This window comes from Rattus rattus, chromosome 11 (assembly GCF_011064425.1).
Source record: "Rattus rattus isolate New Zealand chromosome 11, Rrattus_CSIRO_v1, whole genome shotgun sequence".
Lineage (NCBI taxonomy): Eukaryota > Metazoa > Chordata > Mammalia > Rodentia > Muridae > Rattus > Rattus rattus.
The window spans coordinates 13,735,503-13,749,648 of record NC_046164.1 but is presented as its reverse complement, the minus strand read 5'-3'; the positions used below and the strand labels follow the sequence as shown (position 1 = coordinate 13,749,648).

At 46.3% G+C, this 14,146-nt stretch overlaps 1 protein-coding gene and 1 pseudogene across 1 annotated transcript; one reads left to right on the top strand and one right to left on the bottom strand.

The window, feature by feature from the left end:
• Positions 1 to 2,065: 2,065 nt before the first annotated feature.
• Positions 2,066 to 2,220, bottom strand: LOC116913007 (annotated as a pseudogene).
• A 1,404-nt stretch (positions 2,221 to 3,624) lies between these two features.
• On the top strand, positions 3,625 to 10,785 carry C11H4orf36 (chromosome 11 C4orf36 homolog). The gene is made up of 4 exons (XM_032916762.1): positions 3,625 to 3,878; positions 4,491 to 4,625; positions 9,488 to 9,642; positions 9,863 to 10,785. The coding sequence occupies exons 2-4, from the start codon at positions 4,561 to 4,563 to the stop codon at positions 9,994 to 9,996; spliced, it is 354 nt and encodes a 117-aa protein (XP_032772653.1). The 5' UTR covers positions 3,625 to 3,878; positions 4,491 to 4,560; the 3' UTR covers positions 9,997 to 10,785.
• The last annotated feature ends 3,361 nt before the right edge of the window (positions 10,786 to 14,146 follow it).

The following is a 14,146-nucleotide window of genomic DNA, read 5'->3' as shown; positions in this document are numbered from 1 at the left end:
TAGAATTCTCTAAAATACCATCACCGGGGGCTTGCTGGTTAGGAACACATAATGAAAGCTCTTGCAGGGATGGAGTTCCCAACACCCACACCGGGCAGCTCACTACTAACTCAAGGGGACCTGATCATTCAGTTACCAGCACTTACACACACACACACACACACACACACACACACACACACACAGAGAGAGAGAGAGAGAAATACAAATAAATATTAAAGCACCACAAAATCATAAAATTAATAACGCCATCAATATGTGATAATTAAATGAGCCAATGCCTGCAGTCTATTGAACGGCATTTAGAGCATGGTAAACGCTCTCAGATTGGACAGTCACATCTCTTTTGCATTTCTCTCTGTAACTTCATCTTAACACTAGGTGGCAGCAGCGTTCACTTTCTGGGCTTGACATACTCTTATTTAACTGTAAGAAGAGGATGAGGTAACAGCAAAACAGGGAAACTGATATGCAGAGGAGGGAGAGGGAGAGGGAGGGAGGGGAGAGGGAGAGGGGAGGAGAGGGAGGAGAGGGAGGAGAGGGAGGAGAGGGAGGAGAGGGAGAGGAGAGAGAGAGAGAGAGAGAGAGGTAGGGAATTTGGTTATTTTTTATTTTTAAAAGAAAGGGGGAATATGAACAACAATGCCAACCAACCAGAGCTTCCAGGGACTAAGCCACTACTCAAAGACTATACATGGAATTACCCTGGGCTCCAACTGCATAGGTAGCGATGAATATTAGTATTAATAAGGGCACCAGCAGAAGGGGAAGCCCTTGGCCCTGTCAAGGCTGAACCCCCCAGTTAATGGGATTCTTGGGGGGGAGGGCGGTAATGGGGGGAGGATGTGGAGGGGAACACCCATATAGAAGGGGAGGGGAAGGGGTTAGGAGGATGTTGGCCTGGAAACCGGGATAAGGAATAACATTTGAAATGTAAATAAGAGGGTTGGGGATTTAGCTCAGTGGTGAGCACTTGCCTAAGCGCAAGGCCCTGGGTTCGGTCCCCAGCTCTGAAAAAAAAAAAAAAAAAAAAAAAAAAAGAAATGTAAATAAGAAATACCCAATTTAATAAACATGGACAAATAATAAAAATTAAAAAAAAAAAAAGAGAAAAAGAAAGGGGAAAGGGGAGGAGAGAGAGGGAGAGAGGGAGAGGGAGGGAGGGAGAGGGAGGGAGGGAGGGAGAGGGAGGGGGGAGGGAGAGAGAGGTGTAGAGGTATTTTTAAGTTAGCTTACAGATGATGGGATTCCTCCCAGGATCTTCCTTCATAGGCATGTCATTACATTTTGATCTAGTTCATTATCTTTTCTTAATGCCTTTGCTTATGTATCCTTCCCTCTAGAATTTGGTATTTCCTTCCTTCCTTTTTAAAGGACTATTTCACTTTATTTTGATGTGTCTGGGTGTTTTCCTTGCATGTATGCATGTCTGCACCATGTGTGAATATAGCATGTTCAGAGGCCAGATGAGGGCATCAGATTTCTTGGGACTGCAGTTACAGAGGGCTATGAGAGGCCATGTAGGTGCTGGGATTCGAACCTGGGTCCTTTCATAGAGCAGCCAGCCCTCTTAACTGCTGAGCCAAGGCCTTAAGAATTTGTATTTTGGGTTCAGGTGCATACATGTCTGTGCACTATATATGTGCAGTGCCCTCAGTGGCCAGAAGAGAGTGTGGAATCCTCTGGAACTGGAGTTAGGGTGGTTGTTACCCTGTCGATAGCGTTCCTTGTTTTAATCCATTAACTGTTGGAGTGAAGGTTACCCAGCAGACACCGTTCTTCGCCACTGAGATATTTCTCCAGCCCAGGTTTGGTATTTTCAGAAAATTTCAGAAAGTGGTTATTGTTTGTAAATCTTTATGGGACAGCCTTCTTCCACCTCCTAGGAGGTTTAGCTTTCTTTCTCCTGGAGTGTGAGTGCGAAGGTGTCATATGTGCTGTTTGCTGATAGTGTTTAAGGGTTTTAAGTGGCTCTGGGTGAGCGTTCTCAAGATCGACTTACAGCAAATGTCTGTAAAAGTGTTTTCTGTTCATTTTTCTCTTACTTTCTCCTCCTCTTCTAATTTAGGTGAAAATACGAATACAGACTCCATAAACAATGCAGTTACTTTCTCACAGTGGGGAACTCACCCGGGTCAGCACGTCCAGAGGACAATGGGTAAGCCCCACCCTGGGAAAACCACCCTTGAGATCATGGTACCTCCTCTGCTGAGTAAACACTCAGTATTAACCCTAAATATGACATGACGTGAGGCTGACGAGATGGCCCAGGGGTTAAAGGCTTGCAGCCAAGCCAGATGACTCCAGTCCTCAGGACACGAGTGGTGTGCAAGGAGAGAACTGGTTCTTACAAGCTGCCTTGTGATGTTCCCACTCATGTCATAGCATATGTATTCCCAAACACAGGCACGCGCGCACACACACACACACACACACACACACACACACACACACACACGGATGAACAAATGCAAGTTTAAAAATGTAAAAAGGTATTTTTTTCTATAAATGATACTCTTCTCACAATAAGACATGGTATATGCAACAGTGTCTGCTGGGTAACCTTCACTCCAACAGTTAATGGATTAAAACAAGGAACGCTATCTTCGTGGCTGAGACAGGGTCTCATATCGTTTAGTCTAGTGTTGGCTATGTAGCTAAGAATTACCTCACGGTTCTGATCCTCCTGTCTCGACCTCCCGAATGCTGAGAGTGCAGACATATGCTACCGCAAGTGTCACTTTGGTGCTGGGCACTGAACTCAGAGCCCCTGGGTTCAACCCCCAGCACCAGACAACTGAACTAGATCCTAAAACTGTCCTATGCCAATTAAAATCAAATCAGGCTGAATCTACTACACAGGTCACATAATCCATCGGGGGCTTCACCCCATGGCACAAACACTTCCCATTTGGACTATAGATGTGATGAGTCAGGCCTCTTTACCTTCTAGATTCTTGTAGGCACAGAAGCACGTTCTACAGATAAGCCAGCTTGGCAGTCGCTGGCGGATATCCCATCATGCAGCTCGTTAGAACCCCGCCTCCCCACTTCTCAAAACTTTTATTATTATTATTTTTTTGGATAACGGAGGAAACCTGGAAATGCTTTTTGGGACATTTTAGATCACCACCCTGGTGTGTGTGTGTGTGTGTGTGTGTGTGTGTGTGTGTGTGTGTGTGTGTGAGTTCATTCTTTGCCCTAGGAGAATTTGCTAGGCAGAGCAGGTGGTCCTTTCCTCGAGTTCCAGCCTGGCACTTGGGAAGCTGAAATAGACTTGCTGCAAGTTGGAAGCAAGCCTGGGCTATATAGTGGTTCTAGGCCTGTCTGGACTATTTCAACAGAACTTAAAAAAGAACAGCGACAGGTAGAGCGATTAGAGTATTTAACCTTAAAAGCTCGCCCTGAACTCACTACATATACTGAGTTTCATTCCTCTCCTCTCAACGGAACCCTCTACCTGTTTCCATAGCATTGTTCCTAAACTCGCAATGATGTAATCTGGCCCTTACCGTGGGCTAGATGCCCACAGGCCTAGTCTTCAGTTCTCATAACCCATGAAACATACACATGCGATGTCCTCTTTGCTTTATGAAGTCATTTAGGCTCGGAGGAAGGACATAGGGAAGGTCCTGGTGTTAGCAAGGGGCAACTCTAGCAAAACCCTCCGGCACAGCACAGTGCCACCGTTTGCTTGGGACCCTAAGAGATGGAGTCCATCTGTTCTTCACAGGAACACGGAGCTGTCGTCGGAGCCTCGAGTGTGGGCGTGGGCCAGCGACTGTCACCCACTAGAGCAAAGTGACTCCCATGGAGCGGGCTGGGTTTGCGCCCTGCGCGTGCATAAAGCCCTTTATTGAGGCGACAGGTGACGCAGGGTAGGCGCCGCGTGAACTGGGCGCCTGAGCTATCCGGCGCGGGAGCAAACAGGAGCACGAGCAAGCAAGCAAGCGCGTTTCCGCGGCGGGGCCGCTGCGAGTGCGCGGCCATGTGCACCTAGGGCGCGCTGCCCTGGGTCGGGGCCGCGGCCGGCGCGCGGCTGACCTGCGGGGTACAGAGGCTCCGGGAGCGCCACGGGCTGGGAGGGTGAGGGTGGCACTCGCTACCGCGCCCCAGCGGGTTCTGTCTGGAACTGCGAGCAGGAAAGGGCCGTGCCCTACGGTGGCCAGGGCACTCCTGGCGTTCCACGCCGGTGCGGCCGGGTTGTTGACCCCATCACAGCCGTAAGGGCGCGCAACTATGAGACCTGGGCGGGACTCAGGCGTACTCAATGACTGCCTACCAGGCTTTCCCTCTCAGAAGGTGGCTGAACTGATTGAGCGACATCCTGGAAATGAACAGAACTAGCTTTTATGTTCATGGTTCTGGTCCAGTGAATGTTTACGGTGCATTTCCTGACAGTCCCAAATGTTTTCTCCTGGCCCTTGATAATTTGGCCATAAAAATATTCAAATGAGAGCTGTTAATTAGGACTGTTGCCGTTCTTTCAGGCATAGTGAATAGAGCGGCGCAGATGTTACATCGGGCTTCTATGTAAGGAAACGATTGTGATCATTTGTCATGGCGTATGGCTTGCCGAGAAGGAACACAGTGCAAAATATTTTGAAGGGCAGCTGTTATAAAATGTAAGTACACACACACACACACACACACACACACACACACACACACGGCTGGAGCTTGGGACAGGGGCTGGGCACTTCTATTCTTACCAAGTTACTGGAGTATATGAAGGCACTTCAATGGATCTGGACTTTGTCTTTAAAACGCTACTTGGAAATTATTTTTATTTCGTGTTTGTACCTGCCTCTGTGTGTGCACTACCTTTGAGCAGGTGCCCATGAAGGCCAAAAGGCAGTGTTGGATCCCCTGGTATTGAAGTTACAGATGGTTTTGTTACAGCATCTCCCCGTAGAGGCTGGGAACCAAACCTTGGTCCTTTTTGCGAAAACAGTTAATGCTCTTAAAGGGTGATCCGTCTTTCCAACTTCCCGAATGGTACTTATATGAACAGGGGCTAGAGACGTGGTTCATGGCTAAGAGTGTGCTGCTTTTGCAAAGGACCTGAGCTTGGTTTGTAGAGCCCACAGAGTGGCTCACAACTGTCCCTAACTCCGGTTTCATCAGCTCTATCGCCCCCTATTGGACCAAATGGGCACAAAGCGTGCATGAAATGCATACATACATGCAAGCAAAACAGCTACATAAAATAATCTGAAAAATTAAGATATGCACTCAGAGGAGGGAAGGATTCACCACTGAGGGGAATCGGGGCAGAAACTTGAGTCGGGAGCTTGAAGCAGAGACCACAGAGGAACACTGCTTGCTGGTAGGCTCAGGGGCGTGTGCCTAACTAGCCTTATCCCAGACCACCTTCCAGGTACAGCCTGCAGATATGGCCACAGGCTTTGTGATCTGGGAAACCCCTTCTTAGACCACTTGGGGCTGAGTCAAGTGGACAGTTCAAGCCAGTAGACAGTTCTAGTCATTCTTCATACTGAGACAGTATTTTGAAAAGAGAAAAGAGGTTTCTAGGCTGATCAAACCGCATGTTTTGGGGGACACTGCGTCATCTTGTTTAAAAACATTCTGAAATTAGCTTTTTAGGTTAGCATGTCAAATAATGGGTTTCATTTGCACATATATATGTGTGTGTACACATATACATATTTATGTCTGAGTATCATTTTTCTTTCGTTTCAGTCATTCAAAAACACCTTTACTACTACTATTTTAAAACACCTCTGTATAGTGTACAAATGTACTGACAACACACTTTTTTAGCTGGTGCAAAGCATCAAGTCAGCTCCTTGTCCTCTCTGGCAGGCAGTGTCTAGCAACATGGACTTTTCGGTCTGAAGCCCTGAGCTCTAAGTTTGGCACCTCTGCAGACTGAGTCCTGGCTTTAATGCCTGTGTCTGTGACACAATGTATGTCTGTCTGTTGTGGCGGGGCTTGCAAACAAAACCACTCACAGTTAAGAAGTGCTGCTTGCCTGGAATACTGAGAACACAGAATGGATATCTCGCTATGCAGAAGTTCCTGCTCTTCCCCCTCTCCCCAGTCTTCTCCCCCTCCCCCCTCCTTTTCCTCCCTTTTAATACAGGGTCTTATCTGTGTAATCTTAGCTGGCCTTCATGAACTGGCCAGGGAGACCAGGCTGTTTTTCAGCCTCTGCCTCCCTGGTGCTGGAACTAAAAGGCATTCACAACCACGTTTGGCTTTTACCTTTTAACCCCTCTGCTTTGATTTATGACACTTGCCGTCGTGAGTCAAGAAAGTCTCCTTTTCAAACAGTGTTCTAAGATGTCGGTGTGGCTCCTTATCGGGCTACACACAAGAATTAGGATTCATTACATTCGGTTCGGTTTTGACAGTTGGGTGCGGTTAAGACCGTGGACAACAGGAAGTACCATTCTAATCAGTATCATTTCAATTGTAGATCAGGTGACACGGCCTGTAAACCCAGCCTCTTGGGAGAGCGAGGCAGGGAGATTATAAATCTGCCTAGGCAGTTAAGTCAAAATAAATACATTAGTTGCAAAACACCCCAAACCCACAGAAACCCCACCAACACAGTATAGACACCGTATGAAAGAAAATAGGAAATACTGTTTTTACGCGGTGCTGGGAACGGAACCCAGGCCACCACGCATGCTTGGTGAACAGTCTAGTAACTGAGTTACATTCCCAGATCCTTAGGTGTGTCTTTCTTGATAGACTTTGAGATGATGTCTGTGTTTTTAATGACATTTATTTTAAAACCTGTGTGTATTTATGTGTGTGCGTGTATGCATGTGTGTGTATGCGTGTGTGTGCACAGGCACACGCGTGTTCACATACTACAGCACATGTATGCTGGACATCAGAAGTCAACTTGTGGAGCTGACTCTTTCCATCCACAAGGTATCCCAGGGGTCGAGCCTGGGCTATTAATCCTGCTAGCAAGCACTCTTACTGCCTAAGCCACCTCAAAGTCTGTTCTTCAAACAGCCAGATTATTTTTATAAATACATCTTTGACTTTTTCAACTGCTTCTGTAATAATGTTACACCATCCAGTCACACCCTAAGTTTGCAGGATCAGTGACACTGGAGGCAGAAACTCGGGGTGACAGGTATCGCAGAACATCTCCCCCGTTCAGACTAAAGCAAATGGGGCTGAAGTATTAAGGACTGCATGTGACAAACATGTAGCTGTTGTTTGTCAGAATTAGGCAAAATTAAGATTCATAGCAATCACTTTTAATGTGGGTTCATTTATTTCTCAAGATTACACACGAAAGCCTGTGCGTGAGCCACACACCTGCTCAGCAGATGATGCTCTGTCTTACTTTCTCTAGGTTAACTTTCTTATTCTTTAAAAAGATTTATTTATTATATATAATATATATATTATATATAAGTCACTGTCTTCAGACACACCAGAAGAGGGCATCGGATCCCGTTACAGGAGGTTGTGAACCACCATGTGGTTGCTGGGAATTGAACTCAGGACCTCTGGAAGAGCAGTCAGTGCTCTTAACCACTGAGCCATCCCTCCAGCCCTAGGTTTATTTTTTGTGTTAAATATTTTGCCTGCATGTCTGTGTACCATGTGCATGCAGTGCCTCCAGAGGTCAGAAGGGGGCAGTAGATCCATGGTTATGAGCCACCGTGAGATTGCTGAGAACTGAATCCTGGTCCTTCGCAAGAGCGACAAGTGCTCTTTACTAGTAAACATCTCTCTGGCCCCTTCCTTTTGTGAATATACTCTATCTACCTATCCATCTATTCCTCTACCTATCATCCATCTACCCATCCATGTATGTATGTATGTATGTATGTATGTATTTATCTATCTATATCATCTTATCTATATCTGTCATCTGTCCTCTATATCTATTCATCTTCCTATCTCTTACATTCTTGTACACATATATTTTCTTTTACAAATAAATTATTCATTTACTTACGTCTATTTGTGCATGTGTATGCCTGTGTGCATGTGTATGCCGTGTGCATGTGTATGCTGTGGCCATGTGTATGCCTGTGTGCATGTGCATGCTGTAGCCATGTGTATGCCTGTGTGCGTGTGTATGCCTGTGGTCATGTGTATGCCTGTGGTCATGTGTATGCCTGTGTGCATGTGTATGCTGTGTGCGTGTGTATGCCTGTGGTCATGTGTATGCCTGTGGTCATGTGTATGCCTGTGTGCATGTGTATGCTGTGTGCGTGTGTATGCCTGTGGTCATGTGTATGCCTGTGGTCATGTGTATGCCTGTGTGCACGTGTATGCCGTGTGCATGTGTATGCTGTGTGCATGTGTATGCCTGTGTGCATGTGTATGCCTGTGTGCATGTGTATGCCTGTGTGCACGTGTATGCCGTGTGCGTGTGTATGCTGTGTGCGTGTGTATGGCTGTGTGCGTGTGTATGCCTGTGTGCATTTGTATGCCATGTTCTTGTGTATGCCGTGTTCTTGTGTATGCCATGGGCATGTGTATACCATGGTCATGTGTATGCCTGTGTGCATGTGTATGCCTGTGTGCGTGTGTATGCTGTGGGCATGCATGGAGGTCAGAGAACAGTTTTCAGGAAGCAATGACTTCCTGCATCCTGGGGGTGGGGAGTGGATTGCAGGTGGTTGGACTTAGCAGCAAGCACCTTTACCCACTGAGCCCTTCACTGTCTCCTTTATTGTTATTTTTTTTATATTTATTTATTTTACTTTATGTATATGAATGTTTCGTTTCTGTGCCTTTTGGTGCCCCTGAAACTGGGGTTTACAGATGGTTGTGAGCTGTTATGTAGGTGCTGGGAATTCAACCTGGATTGTCTAAAAGAGCGACAAGTGCTCTTAATCACGGAGCCATTTCTCCAGCCCCACCCCTTTGTTGATCTTTGAGGCAGGGTTCTACCACGTGGGCCAGGCTGCTCTGGAACTTACTCTACAGCCCAGGCTGCCCTCAAACTCAGTCTTCCTCCCTCTGCCTCCCAAGTACTGGCGTTACAGTTGTGTCCCTCCACTCTTGGGATTATAAGTGTACACTACTATGTCTAGCTTGGGACATTATTGATCAGCCACGAAAGACATTGTTGGGTGTGGTGGTTCAGGCCTTTAAACCCAGCACTTGGGAGGCAGAAGCAGGTAGATCTCTGTGAATTTGAGGCAAGCCTGGTCTACATAAAAGTTCAAGGCTAGCCAAGCTGTCCCAATAAGACCCTGTGTCTAAATAAATAAATAAAGACAGACAGACAGACATTGTAGTTTATGGTTCCTGTTCACAGTCTCCTTTGTAGATGGGTTGGAATTGTAGGCTGCTGCACTGGACAAACCATGGCACAGTTTCTGGACTTTTACCAGTGACTTTTACTGAGTTAATTTGTGGGATATTCTTCCTTGTTAGGATGGTAACTCTAGAGGGACAGACAGCAAGGTATTGTCCCTATGTTGCATAGCACGCCCAGTAAAAACGGATTGAGTAAGTTTATGAAATTTTGCCTCAGACAGGAACCATGGGACCTTGCGGAGCTCACAAAGACCTGGTATTCAAACTTGACGAACATCAACTTGCCGTTCTTGGGAGAAATCGCATTTGGTAGCCCTATGAATCTCTTGACAGGCCAAACCAAACAAGACTGCCCGCTCCCTTCAATGCAAAGTAAGTGAAGTTCCTCTTTAATACGTTAGCGATTGTGTCCTTGACTAGTTAACACAAGACCTTTTAAGTTTGTCATCCAACGCCCATGCCTCCTGTGGGTTCTCAGTGTAGTTAATTCTTCAATGCTGCTCACCTGCTGTGCGCTACTCGGCTTTGAGAGGGCGCCAGGTGGAAACGCCACTCAGATGGCTCTGTTTGCTCTATTATTATTTCTTTTTAGCCATGGCACTTGAAAAGGAGTACGAAGCAAAGCGCCTAGCGAAGCTGAAGTCTAAGGAGAACGCATGTAAGGAGATGCAGATTTCACTGAGGGAAAAGAGTGTCGGCCTGAGAAGACCACTTCAGCCCAAGTGACCCGACCACGTAGCGTCAAACCTGAACCTGTTTCCGGCATCCAAGGGCGGCGAAGCTTTCGGATTCCTCCACAGCGCTGTGTCTATGGGCGATGGGGCCAATGTTGCTAGACCTGGCTCGGCGAATGCTGACAGAGCCCCCGGGTTCCTGCCACACTCCTGTTCTTTGTGCCCCACACAGCAGCCCTCTCTGTAAGTAGATGAGAACGCATCTGGAGTTGAGTCGTTTTGTGTTCGCTCGTTTCAATGTCTGTAAGATCGCGTGCGGAAGAGGACAGTTCTTGTGAGAGTCAGCGCTCTGAAGAGACATTTGCGATCCCAAGGAGACTTCTCAAAACGAAGGTCAGAAAGAAGTCCTTTTAAAATGAGAAACCGCATTTTTTCTTTTTCTTTTTTTTTTTCTGGTTAAGAAAAACGATTAAGATTTCCTTTCTGTCAACTCTTCAGTTACCAAATTTTTGGTAAAGTTTCATTTAATCGTTCTCACGTGCCACTTCATGTTTAATTTTTTTATCACGTGGTTCTTTAAAAGTAAGACTTACTTGGCTTTTGTTCTTCTGGAAAAAAATGTTGAGCCGCTTTCTTTCTGGCTAATATTCTTTCTGCAACGGACCTGGAGCAGGTGCGGCACGTGTGCGTGAAAGGGACACAGAGGGACAAAGACGGCCTCACTGTGAGGAAAATTTATATTTGCAGAGAGGCTGGGAATGAGCAAATAAAGAGAAAGAACTGAGTTTGTATGAACAAAGTTTTCTAGAATTTGAATCCAATAAAGCATATTTGGATACTAGTGTTTTACTTAAGCATTGTTTCTTTTTTTTTTTTTTTTTTGGTTCCCCCCCCCCGGAGCCGGGGACAGAACCCAGGGCCTTGCGCTTCCTAGGCAAGCACTCTACCACTGAGCTAAATCCCCAACCCCTAAGCATTGTTTCTTAAAGGACACTCAACAGAGTCTTTAGGATCCTCTCCTCGCCTGGCTTCACAAAAGGTGCCATGATGTAGCGGTATTTAAGTGTACAGCCTTGGGCTGGTGTGACACATGGGGGTAGATTAGATGGTAGGACTGGGTCTCCAGCACTGAGAAGCCGAAGAGAAACATACTCTAGGCTTGCTTTTCTCGAATTGCTCACAACAGTGCAACTTGGGCTAGGTGACTCTTTCTCTGAGTCTATGTGCAAACTATAGTAACTTGTTCATAGCAGGTCACGGGGTTGCATGACTTGCCTGGAACAGAGGGAGAATTCCTCTGGTGTTAACCCATGTCGTGAGCACAGTCCCCGGTTGAACTACTGTAATCTAGGTGTAAAACATGATATTCAGCTGACTCTGTTAACCTTTGTGGAATCCAGAACTATTAAAATTTTTAGAAAATTGGTTTCGAAGCCAGGTGTGGTATGACTCTCTACCATTCTAACATGCAGGAGGCTGGAGGCTGAGGCAGGAGGATTGTGAGTTTGAGGCCTGGGGCACAGAGTGAGATCTTGAGAGTTCTGTCTCTCTGTGTGTGCACATGTGTGTGAGCATACTCAGGTCATGTAACCTGTTGTTTTAACTCAAAACTAGACCAGTGAGGTCATTCCATTGGTAAAGTTGTTTTGCTGCCAAGCCTAATGACCTAAACTCATTCCCTTGGACTCACATGGGGGAAAGATGAGAACTGATTCTCGCCAGTTGTCCTTTGACCCCCCTACACATACATCATGGCATGCACATGCCTGTACACATACATAGTCACACATATACACTACTGTGTGACAAAACTTTTGCTATGGACACTCAACACATGTTAGGGAGCCCATGGTTGACCAAAGGGCAGAATGACCCAAGTCCAGCTTGGTGAACTAGGACTTTAATTGGATTATTGTGGTTGTTTGGAAGAAAATGGACCCCATAGGTTCATAGGAAGTGACAATATTAGGAGGCATGGCCATGTTGGAGGAGGTGTGACCTCGTTGGAGTAAGTGTGTCACTACAGGACAGGCTTTGAGGTCTCAGATGCTCAAGTCGCACCCAGTGTGGCATTCACTTCCTGCTTTCTGCTGATCCAGCTGTAGAACTCTCAACTACCTGTCCAGCACCATGTCTGCCTGCATGCTGCCATGCTTCCCTCCATGATGATAATGAGTCAAACATCTGAAACTGGAAGTCGACCCCAATGAACTGTTTTCCTTTATAAGAGTTGCTATGGTCATAGTGTCTTTTCACAGCAACAAAACCCTAAGACAGTGGGTGAAGGGTTACCTGTAGGACCAGAAAATACTTACACACAGCTGCATCACTAAGGCCCACCCCGACATGGGTGACAGCTCACAAATCTGGGAACCTGGTGCACACTACACAGCCTGCAGGCAGCTCAACAGATTGGAGGGTGTCCTTTCCAAGTGACTCAGCTGGTTTAAACCTCTTCTGGGCTTCTGGTCTGGTTTCAGAGTCTTTGCACTTTCGCTTGTCTACTCTGGAAGGAAGGAAGAAGTCCAGTGAATCTAGTCAGTTTCAGGGACTTCCTGAAGCTTTTTTTTTTTTTAACTTATTTACCTTCATACTTAAGGAGTTTTTCTAAAAGATAGAACGTTTTAATCTACATACACACTCACACAAGTGCACACACAGAGGAGGGAGAGACAAATACAGGACACTGTTGTAGAGAGCAAACAGGAGCCCTGATTGACTCCCTGGATGAACATGTATTATTGACACAGGTCAAGGCCACAGACCCAAAAGACTCACAGCCCAAGGGAAATTGTCAAAGTCTTACTCCTTATGGATCTGGTTTGAAATTGCCAAAGCCTTCTTCCTCTGATTTAAGTACAAGCATTTGCAGGCTATTGACCAGTGTGCACAAAACTGGTATCATAACTTCATCTTCTTCCTCCCAGTTAACAGACCCAAAGTTGCTGCCTCCAGAGACCTGCACCTGAGACTACCTAAGCCCTCCTCCTCTCTGTACATAGAAACCACACGGGGCTTCCTGGTTGTGTTGTGTGCTGCTCACAAGACCCAGGCCTTTCTGCTCATGTCTATCTGTCTGTCTTTTCTCATTTCCTTGCAGCCCCCAGGCAGGGTTCCAGGACCAAGGCATACTCTGTTTATGGCAGTTCTAGGTTATCTTTGTTTAGAAGGTGTAGTCCCTGATAATCTCTTGTCATATCTCTTTCTCTTAAGAGTATCCTGGAGTTAGCCTATGCACAGGTAATGTTCCTTCCAGAGCTTATCAATCAGAAAGCTCAGTGCCAAGTTTGTGTGTTTGGAGGGCCCAAAGCACCCCACCCCCTGCACACACTGCCTATCACTATTACCGAAGATGGTATATTCTCCCTTCCTTCCTTCCTTATTTATTTCTTATTTGTTTGTTTGTTTATTGGCAGACAGGGTCTCCTCTGTAGAGCCCTGGCTGTTCTGGAACTTATTCTAGATCAGGCTGGCCTAGAACTCTCTGGAGTGCTGGATTAAAGGTATGTGCTGTCATGCCCAGCCTGCCTGTCTGCCTGTCTGCCTGTCTGCCTGTCTGCTTGCTTGCTTGATTTCTTTCTTTCTCTCTTTCTTTCTTTCTTTCTTTCTTTCTTTCTTTCTTTCTTTCTTTCTTTCTTTCTCTTCTCTCTCTCTCTCTCTCTCTCTCTCTCTCTCTCTCTTCTCTTCCTTCCTTCCTTCCTTTCTTTCTCCCCTTCCTTCCTTCCTTCCTTCCTTCCCTGTCTGTCCATCCATCCATGCATCATAGTCTTTTGTATTCAGGCTGGACTTACACTAAATACCTTTCTGAGGATGACCCTGTGCTCCTGATATTCTTGACTCTGCCTCCTGAGGGTGGCATTACATAGGCACACGCCATCATTCCCAGACTGTGTGATGCTGGGGATGGAACCCAGGGCTCAGTGCATGCTAGACAAGGTCTCTCTCACCTGAGCTGCATCTCCAGATCTCATTTTCTCTACGTTGCCTTGATTGTCTTGGTTCCTTGTTAAATCACAGCTTCACAGCACTGTCACAGTGACTATTTCGAATCCTTTGTTAGGCAGCCGATAATCTGTATTGCTCTAGGGCTAATTTCTGAATATTACCTCCCCACTTCCACCACCGAGGCAGGTTTTCCTGTGTAGCCCCACCAGTCTTGGAACTCAGTCTGTAGACCAGGCTAACCTCAAACTTAAAAGTTG